The following is a 23394-nucleotide window of genomic DNA, read 5'->3' on the forward strand; positions in this document are numbered from 1 at the left end:
TAGCCACTTTGTAAACCAAAGCTTTTTTTTATTCGTTCATGGGATGTGGGCGTCACTGGCAAGGCCAGCATTTATCGCCCATCCCTAATTGCACTTGAGCAGGTGGTGGTGAGCTGCCTTCTTGAACCGCTGCAGTCCGTGTGGTGAAGGTTCTCCCACAGTGCTGTTAGGTAGGAAGTTCCAAGATTTTGACCCAGTGACGATGAAGGAACGGTGATATATTTCCAAGTCAGGATGGTGTGTAACTTGGAGGGGAACGTGCAGTTGGTGTTGTTCCCATGTGCCTGCTGCTCTTGTCCTTCTAGGTGGTAAAGGTCGCGGGTTTGGGAGGTGCTGTCGAAGAAGCCTTGGCGAATTGCTGCAGTGCATCCTGTGGATGGTACACACTGCAGCCACTGTGCGCCGGTGGTGGAGGGAGTGAACGTTTAGGGTGGTGGATGGGGTGCCATTCAAGCGGGCTGCTTTGTCCTGGATGGTGTCGAGCTTCTTGAGTGTTGTTGGAGCTAAACTCATCCAGGCAAGTGGAGAGTATTCCTGACTTGTGCCTTGTAGATGGTAGAAAGGCTTTTGGGAGTCAGGAGATGAGTCACTCGCCACAGAATACCCAGCCTCTGACCTGCTCTTGTAGCCACAGTATTTATGTGGTTGGTCCAGTTAAGTTTCTAGTCAACGGTGACCCCCAGGATGTTGATGGTGAGGGATTCGGCGATGGTAATGCCGTTGAATGTTAAGGGGAGGTGGTTAGACTCTCTCTTGTTGGAGATGGTCATTGCCTGGCACTTGTCTGGTGCGAATGTTGCTTGCCACTTATCAGCCCAAGCCTGGATGTTGTCCAGGTCTTACTGCATGCGGGCACGGACTGCTTCATTATCCTGCAATGTCCTGGGGCTGAGATGATTGGCCTCCAACAGCCACTACCATCTTCCTTTGTGTTAGATATGACTCCAGCCAATGGAGAGTTTTCCTCCTGATTCCTATTAACTTCAATTTTACTAGAGCTCCTTGGTGCCACACTCAGTGAAGTGCTGCCTTGATGTCAAGGGCAGTCACTCTCACGTCTCCTCTGGAATTCAGCTCTTTTGTCCATGTTTGGACCAAGGCTGTAATGAGGTCTGGAGCCGAGTGGTCCTGGCGGAACCCAAACTGAGCATCGGTGAGCAGGTTATTGGTGAGTAAGTGCCGCTTGATAGCACTGTCGACGACACCTTCCATCACTTTGCTGATGATTGAGAGTAGACTGATGGGGCAGTAATTGGCCGGATTGGATTTGTCCTGCTTTTTGTGGACAGAACATACCTGGGCAATTTTCCACATTGTCGGGTAGATGTCAGTGTTGTAACTGTACTGGAACAATTTGGCTAGAGGCGCGGTTAGTTCTGGAGCACAAGTCTTCAGCACTACAGCCGGGATGTTGTCGGGGCCCACAGCTTGTGTTGTATCCAATGCACTCAGCCATTTCTTGATATCACGTGGAGTGAATCGAATTGGCTGAAGACTGGCTTCTGTGATGGTGGGGATATCGGGAAGAGGCCGAGATGGATCATCCACTCGGCACTTCTGGCTGAAGATGGTTGCAAACGCTTCAGCCTTGTCTTTTGCACTCATGTGCTGGACTCTGCCATCATTGAGGATGGGGATGTTTAATTGTCCACCACCATTCACGACTGGATGTGGCAGGACTGCAGAGCTTTGAACTGATCTATTGGTTGTGGAATCGCTTAGCTCTGTCTATAGCATGTTGCTTCTGCTGTTTAGCATGCATGTAGTCCTGTGTTGTAGCTTCACCAGGTTGGCACCTCATTTTTAGGTACACCTGGTGCTGCTCCTAGCATGCTCTTCTACACTCCTCACTGAACCAGGGTTGACCCCTGGCTTGTTGGTAATGGTAGAGTGAGGAATATGCCGGGCCATGAGGTCACAGATTGGCCATACAGTATGGAGCAGGTTGACTTACTTGTAGTGCATCTGTTTTATCACTGATATCAGGGGATTTGTCTTATTAAAAATCAACCATGAGCCTTTTTTTCTATGTATTTTGATGTTGAAACTATTGGAGCTGAGGTGAAAAGTCAGCAAGGGACACAAACCTGAATGGAAAACAATGATAGCACTGGAGTTACCGGTGCCAACAAACTTGTCTGGGAGTAATTGTAATAAACACAGTTATTGTAATTTGTTATTTCATTGAGTAACCAAAAAGCAGAAGATCATTCAATGAAAGCTCTACTGCAGAACTCCTAACTGCCACCCATATGGACCATTTTAACTCATCAGCAATATCATGAGTTAAGGCATTAAAATGAATCAGAGGTTTAATTCAATGAAAGGTTGTTCAAACATATATAGCCTGTTTTTTAGAAATGATTTCAGAATGAAATGAATGCGTATGACTGTTAGATGCTTGCTAAGGTCTGTACACACGCAGTGGACGGGGGAGAAATTGGAAGGTAGAGTGCTGAGTTATCATAATTTTCTTTAAAATGCATAATTTCTCTGCTTATGCCCATGACATTCAGAAAAAGGCACAAGTGATGCATTGGATTATCATGAAAACAAACCCATCATTATCACACCAGGGAGTCGGAACACTAATCGATGTTATTGAAAGAAAAATTGTCTCCACATTTACTCTATATTATATGCACGTACAGTAAATGTTCAGAACTGACAGAACTTAATGCCTGTGCTCCCCACCTGCCAGAGTATGTAGACAGTTGGCAAAGAAGTGAATATTAGTCCACAGCATCTGATAAAATAAGTTATAATCAAATATAAAAATGCACAACATATGAAAGGAGCTCCAAATTACATCACAGGGGCAGCAACATGATTAAGACTCTGATAAGGAGAAAATAATTTTAAGCATCATTGTGGAATCATTTGCAATTGGATTTTTTTCCCAACAAATGTTAATTACCTTAGAGGAGAATGACTGCCGATAGAAAATTGATTAGCAGGAAAGTGGGACTGTGTAAAACCAGCTCCTAAGTGGGGCCTAAATTCAACAGGGGCAAGAAGTGTTGAATGGGTTCTTCCTGTGCTAAAATTTCTATTTTTCCATGACACTGATTGTAGACTTTTTTTATAAATCTGTACTGCTTTTTAGCACATTTATGGTGAGGATTGGGAAAAATATCATCCCATCATCCCTTGTTAAACACATAGTAAAGAGAAACAATTCCATTGACACCAATATTATTGAACACTCTGCAATAAGCACTTCTTGCTTAATCCTAGTCTACAGTATCCTCTTTGAAATGGATAAACACTATTATTATTTCCACAATGACTGACTGGCAAGAAATTAATTTGCTGCCATTTATCTAGGACTAAGTACTTACAATTTGAACTACTTACCCCATTATTATACTTCCACTTTAATCTCCAGATATACAATTATTTATATTACATACTGTTGGTTGTGATACTTATTCTTCCTGACTGACCATATGAGGTGCCACCATAGCACAGCATATTGGTGCACTAATGCACTGTGCCCTGGAGTAATAGGACACGGATTTGCACCCACAAGCCTCCTCACAAGTTCTTGAACTAGACCATGGCGTCAGATAAAAGTAAAGAATAAAGAGCAGGTGCTTCCTCACAGGGATGGGAGATAAACAAGGGCGGACCACAACAGGCTACTCTCGTCCACTTTCTCCCTGACAGATAAAGAGCAGCATTTGCCAAAAGCTGCCCTTTTGGTTTAGGAATTGTGTGCAGGCCATAAAAATCTATAGGCAGAGGGGCCTAGAAATTGGTTCCTGCCAAAATTCTGGGGCAAATCCAGCGGCAACAATGACTCTCATGCTGAAACGTACGTGCAAGAGGACCACGCAGAATTGGGTCATCAGGGCGCATCCGGCATGCCGCAGGCGCTAGTTGCTCCCCAAGAGACTATGCACCGGTCGTAAAAAGCAGGAAAGTCGGCCAGTAGGGACGTCGGCATTGGGCTCACGGTAAGTCTGGCGGGGAGGTGGGGGGAAGCAGTCCTGCTCCTCCTAGCTCCGCATTGAGGTACGTAATTTTTTTAAAGTTATCTTTTTGGTGGCAGCCTCACGTGATTCTTTTAAGAACCGCTGCTTTGGCTGCTTTAGGCCCAAGGAAACTGACCTCAGCATGCAAAGTCGCAATCCATTTTCCCAAAGGAGCCTGAAACAGGCGTTAGACCTTCTATTTGCGTAGACAATGGGCCTAATGTTAGCTTTAGGCCGGCACCCTAGACAACCCCGGAGCACCTCAACTAATATGGCATCAGGCTCACTCGGCAAGGACTAAGCCTTCAGCACCTGTTTTTCACCAAAACTCAGATGCTGCACGATCCAATTTCTAGACCAGGCATTTTTTTAAAGAAAGAGAAAAAATTAGTTTGTTTTGTGGCAATATCATAAAATTATGCAAAATTTACTTAGGCAATACTTCTCCTATTTCATCCAGAAATGTCAAATGATTCGTTAATTGATGGTTAATGATTCGGGACCAATGTGCAATAATGTCTGGTCAGCCCGACATTCACTCTACAGATTCTTCCCCATCTCCTCTCTAGACCTCATCAGGTTCATTACCCCCGATATTAACACGAAGGTGAGTTCCTAGTGGGGAGAGGGAATTCGATTTTAACTTTATTGCCTAATTAAATTTGCAAAAATGGAATTTGGAGGAGCTGGAAGATTTTGGAAGGAGACAGCTGGTGATCATGGATTCAGATCAAGCCAGGCCAGCACCCAGATTTAATGATGCTTCCCTTAATTCACTGCTGGGTGCAGGCAGGAGCAGGAGGAACATTATGTTGTCCAGCAATGGGAGGTGCAGAGTAGAAAGGTGGTAGTTATAGGAGATTCGATAATTAGAGCAATTGATAAGATTCTTTGCAGTCAGGATTGAGAGTCCCGAAGGGTGTGTTGCCTACCTGGTGTCAGGGAAAGGGACATCTCGAAATGGCTGGAAAAGAATCTGGAAAGGGAGGGGGAGGGTCCAGTTGTTGTGATCCATATCGGAACCAACGACATAGGAAAGAATAGGGAGGAGGTCCTGCTAAGGGAGCATCAGGAGTTAGGAACTAAATTGAAAAGCAGAGCCTCCAGGGTAGTAATCTCAGGATTATTACCTGAGCCACATGCAAATTGGCATAGGAACAAACAGATCAGGAAAGTAAACACATGGCTGAAGGATTGGTGTGGAAAAAAGAGGTTCCTTTTCATGGGACACTGGCACCAGTACTGGAACAGAAGGAGCTGTACCGTATGGACAGACTGCACCCGAACCAGGCTGGAACCAAGGTCCTGACAGAAAGGATAAATAGAGTGGTTAATAAGGGGGGAGATAATTGATAAACTAATCAAACATAGAGAGGATAAAACTCCAGGTCCGGATGGATTGCATCCGTGCATACTAAAAGAAGTTAGGGAAGAGATAGCAGAGGCATTATTACATATGTATAAAAAATCATTAGAAAAGGAAATAGGGCCAGAGGACTGGAGGACAGCTAATGTGATTCCTATATTTAAAAAGAGAGACAGAACAAGTCCAGGGAACTATTGATCACTTAGCTTCACCTCGTTGGTAGGAAAGATAATGGAATCCATACTCAAAGAAGTAATAGAGAAACATCTAGAAACCGAAAATATAATAAAGAATAGTCAGCACAGATTTTAAAAGGGAAGGTCATGCTTTGACCAACCTTATTGAATTCTTTGAAAAAGAAACAGAAAGTGTAGACAAGGGCAATGAAGTAGATGTAGTATATTTGGATTTTCAAAAGGCCTTCGATAAGGTACCGCATAGTAGACTCATGACTAAGGTCAGAGCATGTGGAGTCAGAGAACAAGTAGCAGAATGGATAGCAAACTGGCTATAAAACAGAAAACAGAGAGCAGGGATTAAAGATAGTCACTCAAACTGGCAAAAGGTGGGAAATGGTGTTCCACAGGGATTGGTGCTGGGACCACTGTTGTTCACCATACACGTAAACAATTTGAACTCAGGATTCGGAAATATAATTTCAAAATTTGCAGACGACACCAAATTGGGGGGTACAGTTAATACTGAAGACAACTGTAATTGGCAAATGAATTTCAATTTAGGTACGTGTGCGATGGTATATTTTGGTAGGAATAATAACATACTCCTTGGAAAATAAGAGTCTAAACAGGGTAGAGGAGCAGAGGGATTATGGGGTACAGATACACAAATCACTAAAAGTAGCGACGCAGATTAATAAGACCATAAAAAAAGCAAACCAAGCACTGGGGTTCATTTCTAGAGGCTTAGAATTGAAAAGCAGAGAAGTTATGCTAAACTTGTACAGAACCTTGATTAGACCACACTTGGTGAACTGTGACAGTTCTGGTCTCCAAACTATAAAAAGGATATAAAGGCACTGGAGAAGGTACAAAAAAGATTTACTAGGATGCTACCAAAAATGAGAGGTTATAGCTATCAGGAAAGACTGAATAGGCTGAGGCTCTTTTCTCTGGAAAAAAGAAGACTGAGGGGTGACCTGATAGAGGTCTTTAAGATTATTAAAGGGTTTGCTAAGGTAGGCGTAGATAAGATGGTTCCACATGCAGGGGAGACCAGAACTAGGGGCCATAAATATAAGATAGTCACTAATAAATCCAATAGGGAATTCAGGAGAAATTTCTTCACCCAGAGAGTGGTAAGAATGTGGAGCTCGCTACCACAAGGAGTAGTTGAGGCGACTAGTATAGATGCATTTAAGGGGAAGCTAGATGATCACATGAGAGAGAAGGGAATAGAAGGATATGTTGATAGGGTTAGATGAAGAAGGGTGGGAGGAGGCTCACGTGGAGCATAAACACCGGCATGGACCTGTTGGGCCGAATGGCCTGTTTCTGTACTGTACATTCTTTGTAATTCTTTGTCCTCCACCTCTAATCTTCTTTGCTGCGCAATGTTGTGCTGGATGCAGCACACCACTATGATTCCAGACACCCTCGCTGGCGAGTACTGAAGGGCGCCTCCAGACCTATCCAGGCACCTGAAGCGCATCTTCAACATGCCGATGGCCTGTTTGATGACACACCTGGTGGTCATATGGCTCTCGTTGTAGCGCTCTTGCGCCTCATTGGTGGGGTTCCTCACAGGTGCCATGAATCAAGTTTGAAAGGGGTATCCCCTGTCTCCTATGAGCCAGCCCTTAAGTCTGTTTCCTGGTAGGAAGAGGTCTGGAATGTTGGACTGCAGCAGTATAAAAGCATCATGACAGCTCCCAGGGAACCTGGCGCACACCTGCATGAACACTTTCTTGCAGTTGCACAGCAGCTATGCATTGATGGAGTGAAATCCCTTGTAGTTGATAAAAACTCCAGGTTCATGTGGTGATTCTCGGATTGCCATGTGTGTGCAATCGATGGCACCCTGTACCTGTGGGAAACCAGCCAGAGACACAAATTCGACTGCCCTGTAATTCTGGCTATTGTCGTCACAGGGGAAGTTGACTAAGTTGACACCCAGGCAAACAACCCATCCACTAACTGCCTTCACATTTATGTGCTGCCGACCGAGAGACCCTCGAGATATATTCGGTAGTGCACTGGAAGGAGCAAGAGGCAAAGAAAATGAGGGCAGTGGTAAGTTTGACTGTGACAGGCAATGTGTGGCCACTAGGTAAAGCAGGGAGCAGCTCTTCTGAAGGAGGCTGCAGATGTCTGTGACCACCTGATGTGTCAATCTGAGCCTGCGGAAGCACTGCTCTTCAGATAGGTCAAGGAAGCTGAGCCTCTGTCTGTAGACCCTCTCACGTGGCCTCCTGCGACCTTGGCCCCTCTGTTGCTCTCCTCTCTGCTGTTCTCCTTCCTGCTGTCCTCCACTGTTCTCCTTCTCTACTGTTCTCCTCTCTGCTGTTCTCCACTCTGTTCTCCTCCCTGCTATTTAAACTCTGTTCTCCAGATCTGTGTTGTGCACCTGCAGATCCCACCACAGCACGACGTTACTACGGTGGATGGTGACTGTCTTCCTCCTCCGATATCCTATCGAAAACATCCATGGCGCCCCTCCCATCCTGATGTAATCCACTTGAAAGTCTCCAATCTTCTGAAACACATCTATGCTCACAGGAACTCTCTGCAAAATGTTTGCCAGAAGGAACTGAGAAAGCTGCTTAAGCACTGAGCTTTTATTCACATCGGGCAAACAGGGCTTTAAGTACCTCAACGAGGTGCTCCTCAATCTCACCTCCATTTCACTTGCAAGTTTCCCGAGCCCCGGGAAACCCATGCTGGAGGCGTTAAATTTAAATCCCTGTTGAAATCTCTTCAAATGCACCTCATTAGCATGTGATAATCATCAACCTGCACGTGTTAATGATCGACCCGCCTCCGGCGAGCAAGTTACTTGCACGCAGCCAAACACACCTCCGTTAAAAACGGAAGTGGAAGTAAGTCAGCGTCTGGTTTAAGAGATTTACAATTTTAACCTTTCCACCCACCCTCAAGCAGCCCATCATTGGGGGTTAAAATTTCCCCCATTTTCTCCAAGAGACTTATCCCTTGAACTCTCAACCTTCTCCAGTCCCAACTTGAGTACACTTCTGCATAGACTTTATTATGTATTACCATATCCCTTGCAGAAAGTAAATTTTTTTAGCTTTCATTTAATAGCAACCCCTGAGATCATTTTATAAACCTTATACTTACACATGTTATTCAGCAGAATTCGAGGTACCAGACAGTCCTGAAGCATAAGCATTTGCAGTAGTAAGTTCCAGTTGCAGTTGGGCTGTGACAATAACAACTTAAGGTGCTGCTCGACTGCTACTTGATCATATGATGAAGAGCTGGAACACACATCAAACAAAGATTATATTTTACTTGTTCAATGAAATGAGTAGCCTAAAATGTAATACAGAAATTAAATGATAATTCTTTGCAAATAGTTCCCAAATATGTTTTAAAAGAATATTATATCACGTCTGATGAAAGGTCATCCATCTGAAACGTTAAGTCTGTTTCTTTCTCCACAGATGCTTCCTGACTTGCTGAGTATTTCCAGCATTTTCTGTTTTTATTTCAGATTTCCAGCATCCGCAGTATTTTGCGTTTGATTATATCACGTCTTATTGCTTTCAGAGGCAAAGTCAAATTTTAGGAACACCTCAAATAATTCACAACTAAGATACCCTGTTCACCTTTGTATCACTGAGTCTATAAGAAAGACAGATAATGGGTATACTTAGTGAAATGAAAAGAATAACTAACCAATGTCAAAAGAATAAATGTAGGCCTGTTACCATTTCCTTTTAAAGCTATTGGTGATTGGGAAGATCCTGAAAAATGTTTAAAAGATTGAAGTTTAGTTAAATTATGTAGTAGATTCAGTGAGAATTTAAGTTGGGCACAATGCTGACTGGAATGCAGAAGGAATGTTGTTTAGGAAGGAGAGTATGAACAAATGTGATATAAAAAAAAGACTAAAAATGTGTGCTTGAGAGATTGAATAAAATAAAAATAGTAGGAGACAAAGTATTAGAGAGAGACTACAGTTGAGGCATTACAATGGTGGCATTAATCTGGTTTGATGTTTTTCAAGTGAATATTGTCATTTATGCCCCACATCAATAAATCTGAAATGAGCAAGTTGAGTTGTAAAAAAGTCATTGGGCTCGATTTTAGGGTCGGGTTACCTGCGGGTTTCCAGCGGGGGGGCCCCGAAAATCCCGATCTCCGATCACGTGACCGGATTCGGACGAAATCCCGGCCACTTCCGGGTACCGCGCTGACGTGCGGGGCTGCGCGCGCAAGCCCTGCTGGTGGGAATCCCGCAGGCAATTAAAGCCAGCGGGGTTCCACTTGAGAGCACTTAACTTGCTCGTTGTGGTCAGTTAATGAGCTGAAGCAGCTGTCAAAAGAGGAAGTGTGGGATTTTACGTTCAAAGCAGTCAGTTTCCCACACTGGGGGAAACAGGACCCTTCAAACCAGGCGTGTTGCAGCCAGCAGCCTGTGGCAGGTGCCAAGGTGCGCTCCACGGGGGAGCGCCCTCACCCACGCAGGAGGCCACCGCGTCACATAGGGCAACCCCTGCCCCCCACCACCCCCCGGCCAAGCCAGAGGACAGACCGACACGAAACCGCAGCCCCAGTCCGAGGACCCACACACCTACCCTGCACAACCCCTCAGATCAACACCTGCCAGTTGGGTGGTGTGTGGACACCCTCGGAGGACGAAGAGCATGACCACCACCAGCAGCCTCGCAGTCCACGCCGTCCGCCGCAGAGACGTGGATCCCCCCAACACGGTGTGGTTGCACGCCCACCTGCACAGCAGGAGGGAGGGCTACCGCAGAGAGAGACGCGTCGCAGAGGGCACTACCCTCGCCACAGGGTCCACAGACCGAGGCGCAGCTCCCCGGACCTCTCCGAGCAGCAGTGCACAGGGAGGCGCAGATTCGCTCGACATGTAGTCGTGGAGATCTGCAGCCTCTTTCATGCCGAGCTGCTCCTGGCTGGCCCCAGCACCAACTGCTTACCTGTCGCTGGCAAAGTCACCACTGTCCTCCACACCTTCTCCTCCGCATCCTTCCAGGGTGCAGCCGGCAACACCGCCGATGTCTCTCAGTTGTCTGCGCGGACGAGCCCTGCAAATACACCTGCACCTACTCTGCAGTAACACGATGGGTGGCATCAGTGGTGGGTCCTCATAGTGATACCCAGGAGCGGGCATTATTGGACACAATGGACAGGATTCGCGGAGACATGGCAGTGGTGGTGTCAATATAATGTGTGCTGTTTGTGGCTCTGAAATTCAATATGGGTAACACCCATGACAAACCCTCAGACACCCTTGTGCACCCCCTTCATGCTGACGAGACATTTGCCTTACCCTGCCTACTGCACATATGTGATGCATGCCCTGTGGCTGCAGCACAGGTGGTGGCAGGTTGAGTGAGGCTGGCCGTGAGGGAGATGCACGAGAGGGTGAGTATGGGATGGAGCCATGAGATTGTATGAGGATTGGGTCGCGTGTTAGTGGCAGGATGAGTACTGGCGAGGTGAGTAGGTGGAGGTAAGATGAGGATGGGGTGTGAGTGGGCATGAAGGGTGATGTGACAGAATAGTGTTGGCGGTGCCGAAGGAGATTTGGGGTGGGGGCAGTGTTGTGGCAGACGGAGTGTAGGGGAAAGACTTCGTGTTCTCACTGTGGCTGACCGACTGCGGTCATTGCAGCGCCTCCTGCACTGTATGCAGGTGGGCGATATGTTGGTGGCGCAGGTGACCCCCTCTGCCACCTCGAGCCAGGCCTTCTTGGTGGCAGAGGCAGGCCGCTTCCTCCCGCCCGCCGGGGGGAAGATCTGTGTCCTCCCCCTCCTCCTCACCCCATCTGATGATACCTGGGGTGAGGCATCATTAAACTGGGAGCAGCCTTCCCCCTGAGCTGCTCCATGCTGCAATTTGTCCCATTGGTTGCAGCATCTGTCAGTGGAGGACTGCCCCTTTAACTAGAGAGCCTCCAGCTGACAGATCGTACTGCGCATGCGCAGCCCGCCCGACGCGCAGGCCAGCGCCGTGGACCCCGGAGGAGCAGGTAATTGGATCCTATTAGTGGATTGCCTGCTACGATCGCGTGGGCAACCCACTAATTTCGCCGTTCGCGTTTTCGACGCTCCCGGAGGACCACCCGCTGGGAACCCGCAGGCCTGCTAAATTCGAGCCCATTATTTCTGCTAAATTTATATATCTTCTGTTTAATCTTCCAATAACAAAGCCTACCCTATTTGATGCTGAACATTTATATTTAAGTAAATCTGTATTTAAATTAGTATTTGTTAAAAGTAGTACATGAAATACAGAGTGCTTCCCACTTAGCGCTTTATCATGTATTTTGCTTATAAAGCATGAGTGTAAAGTCTTTATTTTCCTTCCATCATTTCATATGCAAACATACCCCTCTTAATTCGGCTCAGGAACCTATATAAATACATCAACCAATATAAACACTTAATTGCATAACATTTTGGCTTTCAGATGAGTTGCCACCTGCTTATTTGCACATTTCACCACCATTTAGTCACTTGACCTAATCAGTACGAATCAAAATGCAGACAAACAAGGTAGGACAGGCAAAGGCAACATTTTATGGTTGTACAATGCAGTAATAAAATCACCTGAGAATCAAAGTAGTTAATTTTTGAGGCCTTTTTATCACTTTCCTTACATTTTACATAATAACAGAAATGCCAACGCATGTACTAAAGAATTGTGGTGTCCTTTCTTCATTCTACTGCAAATTGGTTAATTGTATGGAAGTATCTAGTCCCAGGATTACACATTTTATTGAGAACGTAGGTGAATTTCAAGACTCATAATGCAGGACAACACCAAGATTGAAAGATTTTGTAGAAAATATAAGGTATATCAATAAGTAGTAGCTAGGTGATTCAGTTCAAAATGATGCAGATTGTAGGAAGGAGAAAAGACTGATGGAGGTAATGATTTAATTAATTATATTAAGAAGATAATTAAATAATTACGGTACTGTAAAATTTAAAGAGAAATTGAACAGATTACAATTCCAACAGTTTCCAGTCCTTTGCCCATCATTTTTGCTAAAAATCAATCAATAAATAAATCACATGTCCCAAAAATGCTCGTTATTATTTCACCTACAACTCTTGAAATGGATCACTGGGGGAATCTGTGGTATATATTTTTAGCGTCAATATGTGACTTGACTTTTACACTGACCTTTCAAAATACCAGTTCAAATTTCAGTTAAAAAAAGCATGGATGTTTAAAACTATGTTCAACAGTTCTTTGATAAAAATAGATCTATTCATACACGCTCCTTGATTTAAAAGATGGGCTCCGTTCATAGTCATTTTTCAGATACATAAATGTGACATCTGTGGGTCACATTGATGAAAAGACTTGAAGAACCTACTTTTTCAGAAGTGTAGAAAAGATATTCTGTATAGACTCTTCCAAGTCAGATCAAAGAAACATGTACACTAAAAATCCCATATAATAACATATACAGTATACATGGAATTTCCCTTTAGTCTGCTAAAATTATTTCCTGGTAAAATTGCAGTAATGATATCACAAACAAGTATAGATTGAATTATGGATGGTTGGGAGTGAATATGATTGTAATTTACACTATAGATTCAGTCAACATCATAAGCTACAAAAGCAAAGCTCAAATACTACATAAATGTCAGATGAATTCCCCTGAGTAAACTGCAGCCTTAAACTCATTCTTCACCATTTAATTTTTTTTAAAGTAACAGAACTCCTGTGGCATTGCTTATGGTGAGTCGGAGGATACATTGTTTTATAATAGGAGTGTTGTCAACAAAGTGTGACAGGGAAATTGTTACAGGAAGTGTGAAATTTATGGAAAAATATGCCACACAGAAGAATATTCAGCATGTCATCGATATGAAAATTTATGTAGAATATTTTTACATAATGTATATAAAATATTGAATATAATTCGGATAAAATAATTTGTATATCAACCATGCAATAAAAATCTTTTAAAACTGTTCTATTTGTGTTTTTCTGCCTCTGAGAGGTTGCTGGTCGTGAGTGACAGGAAGTAATGAAAGGTTTGAGAAAGAAAGGAGGTAGGAAGCCGGGAGTTCTTAGAGCATTTAGTGGTAGTGAGTGGTGAGCACTGAAAATGTTGCTGGGATGAGGCTTGGGTGGGAAAAAAGAAAGTCAAAAATTGAGATGGGTACTCTTGGGGTTTGGGAAGTTTTAAGTTATGTGGACTGCAAATAAAGGACAGACACTGGGAGCAGAACTAAAAAGAACAGCAGAGCTGTATTTTATAAACCAAAACCAGGAGTGGAACTCAGAAATTTGAAACACTGCAGCGAATCTAAATACCAGGAGTGAATTTTTTAAAAAGCACAAAACAGGGAGTAGAACTGAAAAAGAATAGATGCGTTAGGCTAAGGACAAGAAAAAAAACCGCAAACATCAGGAGCAGCACTAAAAAATGGGCTAAAAAAGAACAGAAACATTGAGGGAATTAAATTGGATAACTCCCAAAAGCATGCACAGGGATCGCGGTCCGCGATTAACCCGCACCTGTTCATTGGCTGCACACATGGCAGGGGGGGGTGCGATATTGCGAGTGGCTAGCGCTCCTTAAAGATAGACTGCACCTCTTAAGGGAGAGATGCATTGTGGCTGCTGGAAGTGGTGTCAGGCAGTGAATTGATTTTCAAGAATTTTGTCAAGAAGGCTCAACCTGCGAGAAAGCGTGCACCAAGGTTTTCTGATAACGCATTGGAGGCCTTGGTGCAAGAGGTGGAGAGAAGGAGAGACAACCTGTATCCACAGAGGGGCAGGAGGCCCTCGAACCATGTGCTCAGGAGGCAGTGGGAGGAAGTAGCTGCAAAGGTCAATGTCAGGAGCATAGCACCAAGAAAATGGATACAGTGCAGGAAGAAGTTTAATAATCTGACATGAGTTGTCAAGGTGAGTGAGTTCAATCTTTAAATGGCATATCCTACCAACTACACCACTAGCCTCATCCACTGATCAATTCACTACACCCCCATCACCCACCTACCAACAATCTCTATCAATCAGTACTCAACCCTTCAATTCATATGGTTTACCTCACCCTCACACACTGTTGCAAGCCTCACATCCACAACTCACAGCTCACACACACTGACAGCTATTCAACCAGCTAGCCACATCATCCAAACATGTTGCCAGACACTCACTGACACAATTCCTTCTTTCTTGCAGGAGAAGGCGGCCCATAACTGGAGGCAGCAGCAAAAACCTGGAGGAGGACAAGCACACCTACACATTTCAACCCTCATGGAGGAGACAGTGCTGGCCATCATGGGAAGGAGCATCGCTGAGACCGTGGCTACTGGTGGGGTCGATGGTGAGGGTCTCTGCATACCTAATCTCCTTCTGTCTTTCCACTTCTCCCTCATCCCACAATCTCTTCTGACTCACAACCTGCAGATGATGTTAGCATGCACTTCTTATTTTCTCCTCTCCCCTCACCACAATCCAACCCTTGTCCCTTTTTCATTTCAGATACCCAAGAACTGGAACCTTCCCAGTCAGAGGAGGAAGAGGAAGAAGACAGTGACAATGAAGAGATACCGTCACTCGATCTTACACTTACAGCCACCAGCTCAGAGACTGATACTGCACATACTTTAGAGGCTAGGATAGAGGAGGGATCTGCATGTAGTGAGTCACTGGGCAAGTGTGCAGGAGTCAGGGCGGGGGGAAAGGTTACCGCAGGTGCCAGCTTGCCGGAGGGCGAGGTCGCACACTAGTTCTGCTGCAGAGGAGCCAGATGAGGACTTCGATGGCCCAGGCTACAGAAGAAGGGCATACAAAACCAAATGCTTGGTGGACTGGAATGCCTACACACAATGTCAAGGAGCATGGAGGAGTCCAGTTCTAGCACAGGACTTTGCGCAGAGCTTGGAGCCCATCCTTTCCAACATAGAACGGATGGTCACCTCCATCAGCACACCTGTGGAACCCACCATGATGTAGTGTCTAATGACCTATGTCACAGTTTCCATTGCAGCACATCAAAGGTCTGACTGCTGCATTGGAATCTCAGACTGCTGCCATCGTGGCTCTGGATGCCACTACTGAAAGGGCTTCCAGGGTGTCACTGCAGTCCAGCAATCTGTTCTCTAACAGATCACCAGGATTGCTGAGGCATCTGCCCTGGGAGAGTGGCAGTGGCACCATGGAAGATGAACCTGCTGTCCTCTCTCTGGGTGACAGCATTCCTGCTCCCACCCCTGCCACTCCGCCCTTGCTGTTGCCTGTCAGCCTGCCAGCCTAGACTGCTGCAGCCCAGGCCAAGATGCTGAGGTCTGAATCCGGGCCCTCTAGGCCCAGAGCTGCTCGAGGTCCTCCAAGGCCATCTGCAGTCTCCTCAATTGAAGGTCAGCAGCCTTCCTCCTCCCATGCTGCAGCCATTGGGGAAGCAACTCGTAGGAGCACTAGGAAAGGTAAAGGCACTAGGAACACAGGCACTAAGGGAATGCACAGGGTGATAATGTTGTTTGCATTATTATTGAGTGAATAGATAAATTTGAATTTGAATTTGCATTTGGTGGTGGTTTTTATTTCTGCGGTGAACTGAGGGAGGAATCAGTATGTGTTGTCAGAAATAGGATGATGTGATGGTCAGTGATAGAGGGAAGGTGAGGCGTATGGCTCTGTTGGTGAATGGGGAAGTGTAGTTGAGGTTACTGGTATCGCTCATGAATAATCTGATCACATAGCGTCCTGGCAATAAACAACTGTCTAAGTTGTATTTTCCCTTCCTCTTCCTCCACTTTCTCTTGCACTTCTTACTCCTCCTCCTCCACTTCCTCCTTACCCTCCTCCTGCTCCTCAGCTTCTTGCTTAATCTTTGAATTCTCTACCCTAGAGGGCTGTGGATGCTCAGTCATTGTGCACATTCGACTGAGAGCAATAGATTTTTGGACTCTAAGGAAATCAAGGAATATGGGGATCAGGCGGGAATGTGGAATTGAGGTCGAAGATCAGCCATGATCTTATTGAATGGCGGAGCAGGCTTGAGGAGCCGTATGGCTTACGCCTGCTCCTTTTTCGTATGTTCTTATGTTCTGATGGGTGGTGGCAAGGGCTGTTCTCTTATAATGGCCAGGTTGTGAAGCATGCAGCATCCTACCATAAATCTCGATACCCGCTCAGCTGAGTACCGCAGGGCTCCTCCAGAGCGGTCCAGGCAGCGGAAGCGTTGCTTGAGGATGCCAATGGTGCGCTCTATGTTCCTTGTGGCAGCATGGCTCTCATTGTAGGCCTGCTGTGCACGTGTGCATGGGTTCCTGACCGGAGTCATGAGCCATGTCACAAGGGGATAACCTTTGTCGCCCAGTAGCCAGCCTTTGACTTGCTGTGCTGGTTCAAATACAGGTGGAACAGAATGAAAGAATCATGATTGCTGCCAGGATAGCGGGCATTCATCTGCATGATGCACTGCCTGTGGTCACATACCAGCTGCACATTGAGGGAGTGGAATCCCTTTCCAATCATGAATATAGCCGAATTCAGGTGAGAAGCACTCAAGTCATTGTGCGTGCAGTCAATGGCACCCTGCACCATGGGGAAGCCTGCAATCTTGTGCTTGCTCCTCCTGCTTGTCTCTGGCATGAGGGAACGAGATGAACGTGTTTCTCATTGTGTAGAGAGCCTCAGTGACCTCCTTTATACAGCAGCACACTGCAAACTGTGAGATGTTGCTTATATCTTCAGCAGCTGAAAGGAGCCAGAGGCATCAAAATTAAGATCCACGGTCACCTTGACAGCCACAGGCAATGCTGTCCTTGCCCTGCTTTGAGGCTGCAGTTGTGGCTACAGCAGTTGACAGATTTCATTCACAACCTCTTTAGTGAACCGAAGAAGTCTGATGCACTGGTCGTCGCTAAAGTTCAGTTAAGAGAATTGCTCCCTGAGGACCTGCGACGGATATGGCCTCCTGCTGAGTGCCCTGTTCCTCCTCCTCCTCCTCCTCTTTCCTTTTCTAGCAGCTTGTCCAGCTCTGCGTGGCCTCTCTTCATTCTCCCAGTCATGTTCAATTCCCAGGGGAAACCGTACCAGGCCACCCACATCTGGAAGCAACTTCTTTCAGCACAATATTTTTTAAAAAGTACTACAAGACCAGCCAGACCACTCTCTGAAGAGTACTAAGAACTTTAGGCAAGTATAGGAAACCTCCAAAAATGCACCAGCAGCCAGAAGAAATAATCCAGCAACTAACCTGTACTTCATGATCCCTCTAAATAGCACTGGTCATTCACGCTGTTTAACATTGTGTTTGGCTGTGCAAAGTTAAGACAGGGCGTTGGCTGTAGTGTGGAGTTGCAAAATGGCGGTGGTGGCTTCAAATCAGCATTGCACACAGATTTGCATCATGATCTCACTGCTCTGCATGCTGCCGGTGGTCATTGGGCACGTGCGCGCAAACCCCTTTACCAAGATGGCGTCCTGCGCAGTTCCCGTTGGAAGTGCGCGCAGGCTTCTTGGACACCATTTTGAAACCATTGATGGCTGTGCCTTCATCCATCTAGGTCCTAAGCTCTTGAATACCCTCCCTAAACCTCTCCGCCTCTCCACTTCTCTCTCCTCCTTTAAGACCCCTCTTGAAACCTACCTCTTTGATCAAGCTTTTAGTGAATTCTCCTAATATCTCTTTCATTGGCTTGGTATCAATTTTTGTCTGATTATGCTCCTGTGAAGTGACTTGGGACATTTGCCTATCTTAAAAGTGCTATATAAATGCAAGTTGTTGTTGTTACAATGCACAATAGGCACTGAACAGGCCTCAGTTGGGACTGATGCACATTGTGCATGAGTACTGTGGGCATCGGACATTGTATTATTGCCCTTATGTAAAGTTCAGTGTATATAATAGATAATGATGGGGAGTCATCCTTTCATAGTGGCTTACGGATAGCCCAAGGTGCTAGTTTTGGTAAGTGATAGTGATTTTGGTATGTGCCTGTTGCAACAAAATCAGAATGCATTGGATCTTTTTATTCAGCTATATTTTACTGTATAACTGGGAAATAAAACATGGACGGCAACTATAAAGTTTGAGGTACATGTTAAAATAGTAACTGAGAACCTAGAACTCTGGGTTCATAAACTCTCAGTATCCTCCCACAAAAGTATGTGGAAACTTCATATTTACCTTTGTGATTCATTAGAAAAACGAGATGGTTGAATCCAATGTAACCATTCCAGCAAGCCACTGTTCACTGGTTCCAATGGTAGCGTAGAGATGTATTCACAGAAACCATTTCGAAATACCCTGACAAAATCAAAATTGAGAACAGATTGGTGGGCAAAAACACCAACTCCTGGTAGGTTAAAACAACAGAACAACAGACTTCATTATAAGGGCTAACACTTGACTAACATTTGCACTTTGGTATCCCTTAGTAGTCAAATTTGCTAGTCTTGGCTGGGTTATCGTGTTTTTTTTTATACGTTCATGGGATGTGGGCATCGCTGGCGAGGCCAGCATTTATTGCCCATCCCTAATTGCCCTTGAGAAGGTGGTGGTGAGCTGCCTTCTTGAACCGCTTCAGTCCGTGTGGTGAAGGTTCTCCCACAGTGCTGTTAGATAGGGAGTTCCAGGATTTTGACCCAGCGACGATGAAGGAACGACGATATATTTCCAAGTCGGGATGGTGTGTGACTTGGAGGGGAACGCGCAGGTGGTGTTGTTCCCATGTGCCTGCTGCCCTTGTCCTTCTAGGTGGTAGAGGTCGCGGGTTTGGGAGGTGCTGTCGAAGAAGTCTTGGTGAGTTGCTGCAGTGCATCCTGTGGATGGTACACACTGCAGCCACTGTGTGCCAGTGGTGAAGGGAGTGAATGTTTAGGTTGGTGGATGGGGTGCCAATCAAGCGGGCTGCTTTGTCCTGGATGGTAAGGAAGGAAAACTGAATTTGGCAGATTAGAAACTTGGACTTGAAATTCCGCAATTTTTTTTGGAGGGGGGAGAAGTAGTGCCAACATCAAGGTCAGATTTTGGGGCATAAATCAGATATGCTAGAGTTATACCCATTCTACCAATCTGGTAGCAGCTGCTATCATGTAATCAACCAGCAATACAATGCAATTTACTTTTCAAAACTGCTTTCAGTCACCACCTTTAGTTTTGACGCAGCTGAATATATAGGGTTCAATTTTCAAAGTAAAAAACAGGTGGGTTGGGGGCACGGCGGCATTGAAAATTGCCTCCATTTCTGACCTGCCCCCAACCCACCTCCAACCTGCCCATTTCTGGTTTTCACTGGAGTGAGACGAAGGGCGGGTGACCAACCCGCTCCCAGGAGGCGGGTCAGGCCTTAAAATCTTTCAAGGAGGCTTCAGGCCTCCATTTTTCTCCAATTCCCGATTTCAACCCCGGGGGGCCGGGATTCCTAGGCCTTCTGTTTTACGCCTCGTGAAAGGAGGCGAGAAGGCCTGAGACTAACAGGTAGGTGCCTAGAAAGGCACAGTCTGTGGACCCGGAGGAGCTGGAGTGCTTCCCCTAGGCCCAACAAGCCTACCTGCACTGACCCCACAACGATCGCGGACCTCCGACCCCCGATCGCGGACACCCCAACCCCGATCCTCCCCCTCTGACCCCCAACCCCGATCGCGATCCCCCGACCCCGATCCTCCCCCCCACTCTCCAAGCCTCCCACCCCCGACCCCGATCCTACCCCCCACTCCGATCCTCGGACCCCCGACCCACCCCCTCAACGATCAAGGGCCCCCACGATGACCCCCGATCACGACAACCCCCCATGACTGACCTCCGATCCCATCCCCCATGACTCGTAGCCCCTGTGCCAACCTATACCCACCCATACCCACCTATGCCTACCCATGCCCATCCATGCCCCCCCGCCCTCCCCCCCCATCCATACAAACAAAGACTCACCTGCAGACTTATCTGAAGACGTCCTCTCCCTGATTGGTCTCCCGTCCGACTGAGACCAGCCGGTCAGTCAGACGGGAAACCGACAAAAAGACGTCCTTACATCAAAATCCAGGAAACCCGTACCAATGGGCTTCCCGACCTCAATTTGACCCAACCGCCCCCTTCCCAGCTCCATTTTAAAATTGAGCCCGTGGTGTATAAATAATGTTTATAACTTGATAATTACATAAAAGTAATTAATTCCGAATATTACCCACTAAAATTACCCATACATTCAGTCACTGTATGTTAGAAATGGCCTCGTTAAGTTTCCTCTGCACAGATCTTCTCTTACCTACGAAATTAGGGCTTCAGTTCTGCAGCATTCTGTCGTTTCCACTGTTTATCTGAGCTTTCCCTGAATTAAAAGACTCAACCAAAAATGTACCAACATCCCCCTGTGCATGTTACACTGGTGAATGACATCTCCCAAAATGCATAGGTCACTAATGTGTGCCAGACAAAACCCCAGATAACAGCCTAAACCTGCCATTTTCTCCTCAGTCTAATGTAGTACTAGCCAGATAGGATGGGGCACACAAATAGGAAATTATGGTACAATCTGTGAGAGGCCAGTTTTTCTCGATCATGAAAATGTTCTGGGGCTTCAAAGAACATCCCAGTTCTCTGTTTAGATAAGCATTTTGTTCCTCTCACATTCAAGGTTCTAATTGGAAATCAGACCAACCGCCGTCACAGCATCACAGGTTGCTGCCGCCTGGTGATACTAAACAGGGTAAGCCCTCGTTTTCTTGAAATCCAGTGATTCAAATTTTAAAATTCTGGGTTTCATTCCATTCCATCTGTGCTCCATTTGCTGTCCCCTCCCCCGCCCCATTGTGCTCTGCTCTTTAGCTCAGAATAGGACCACACTGAACATCACAATTGCACTCCAGAACTCTGAGTACACATGAACAATTCCACAAGAGGTCATCTAGTTATTCATAATTTATTTTAAGTGAAATTGTCAGTTTTGCAATTAACAATTTTTTTTTGCAAATACTAATAAATGTATTTTAATTCACTTACTCATATATTTTGTCTAGAGGTGATGTTAAAACAGCAAGAGCAGCAAGAAGAGCATTGCAATGGTTATGAATGGTGAAGATCCAGCGAGACATATCCTCCGAAGGCTGAAGCAATTCTTGAGCTGAACGGCAAACTGACCATAAAAGATTCTCAGTGCACAGAAGTATGGCGGTAATGTCAATTCTGTTGATGAATGTACACACATTAAATTGATAGCATGTTAAAATGCTCCAACATCTACTTGACACATTATCACATCCAGAGGATAGTACCTTCTCAAGAACCCGTTAAAATGTTGCTTTCTTTAAAAAAAAATTATCAACTATTAACATTTGATACACACATATGTACATCAATTATTCTTCTGATGCAGTCAAAAGGGAATGACTTCTTTTCAGCTGAATTTCAGTGTTTCAATCCTTGGTAGCACCAAATAAAAAACAGTAGAAGTTTTTCCCCCTTCTGTATTCTTTTTCCCAAAATGTACTACTTCACATTTAGATACACTGAACTGCATTGGCACATATCTGTCGACTCCCCAAACCTGTTTATCTCCTCCTGCATTCTTCCTTGCAGTTTGTCATGCCCTCTAATTTAGTATCGTCAACAAATTTTAATATTATTTAATATTATGTTTAAATCATTTCCATAGATAGAGAAGTCCCAAAACAGATCCCTGGGGCAAGCCAGTAGTTACATCTTTCATTCTGAAAAACCAAGAGAAACAGATCAGATGTGTCATAGTAATGTAGACAGGAGGCTTTGAGATTCCTGGGGCATTGGGAGGAATTCTGGAGCAAGAATAAGCTATTTAGAAGAGAGGAAGAAAGCTTTGCTTCCACTGTATCAGTCTGTGCAATGTCCTTGCAGAAAATGTAAACATGGCAGTAGGAGAGGGTTTAAAATAGTAAAAAGAAAGGCAAACAAAGCAGACCAAAAATAAAAGAAAATGAAAGTTGAACTAGAAAGGATACAGAGGCAGATGTTATAGGACAGATGAGGGATGATAGTTGACAGGTTGAGTACAGACAGAGATGCACAAAAGCATTATTAATTAAGGACACAAATTCAGCCAAGGAAAGACAAGTTTTTATTAATGGTGGTGCTCAGACAGATGAGTTAAGAAATAATAAAGGATCTCTTAGCAGATTGGAAGTACATGATAATCCACCAAACAGAAACACATCAATAACCTGCTCACTAACGCTCGGTATGGGTCCCATCAGGACCACTCAGCTCCAGACCTTATTACAGCCTTGATCCAAACATGGGCCCATGACTGGAATTCCAGAGGTGAAATTAGAGTGACTGTCCTTGACATGAAGGCAGCATTCGATCGAGTGTGGCACTAAGGAGTCCGAGTAAAACTGAAGTCAATGGAGATTAGGGGGAAAATTCTCCAGCGGCTGGAGTCATGCCTGGCACAAAGAAAGATGGTTGTGGTTGTTAGAGGCCAATCATCTCAGCCCCAGGTCATCGATACAGGAGTTCCTAATGGAAGCGTCCTAAGCCCAACTATCTTCAGCTACTCCATCAATGACCTTCCCTCCATCATGAGGTTAGAAGTGGGGATATTCGCTGATGATTGCACAGTGTTCAGTTTCATACGCAATTCCTCAGATAATGAAGCAGTCCATGTCTGCATGCAGCAAGACCTGGACAACATCCAAGCTTGGGCTAATAACTGGCAAGTAACACTCGCGCACACAAGTGCCAGGCAATAACCATCTCCAAGAACAGCGAGCCATCCTCGGGGATGACCACTGACCAGAAACTCAACAGGGGCAGCAACATAAAAGCTGTGGCTGCTAGAACAGGTGAGAGACAGGGTATTCTGCTGCGGGTGGCTCAGCTCCTGACTCCCCGAAGCCTCTCCATCATCGACAAGGCATGTCAGGA

General features: G+C 45.5%; 1 protein-coding gene across 5 annotated transcripts in view; it reads right to left on the reverse strand.

Annotated features, from left to right (window-relative positions):
* The window catches only part of kiaa0825 (KIAA0825 ortholog), a 415583-nt gene that overhangs the window by 259262 nt on the left and 132927 nt on the right, over window positions 1-23394 (reverse strand). For all 5 annotated transcript variants that reach the window (XM_067982847.1, XM_067982846.1, XM_067982842.1 and 2 more), the window contains 3 exons: window positions 21496-21678; window positions 18685-18804; window positions 8658-8797 (listed from right to left, as the gene is read on the reverse strand). In XM_067982847.1, coding sequence (XP_067838948.1) covers window positions 8658-8797; window positions 18685-18804; window positions 21496-21678 — 443 coding nt within the window. The remainder of the gene's footprint in view (window positions 1-8657; window positions 8798-18684; window positions 18805-21495; window positions 21679-23394) is intronic.

Source organism: Heptranchias perlo, chromosome 4 (assembly GCF_035084215.1).
Source record: "Heptranchias perlo isolate sHepPer1 chromosome 4, sHepPer1.hap1, whole genome shotgun sequence".
NCBI lineage: Eukaryota > Metazoa > Chordata > Chondrichthyes > Hexanchiformes > Hexanchidae > Heptranchias > Heptranchias perlo.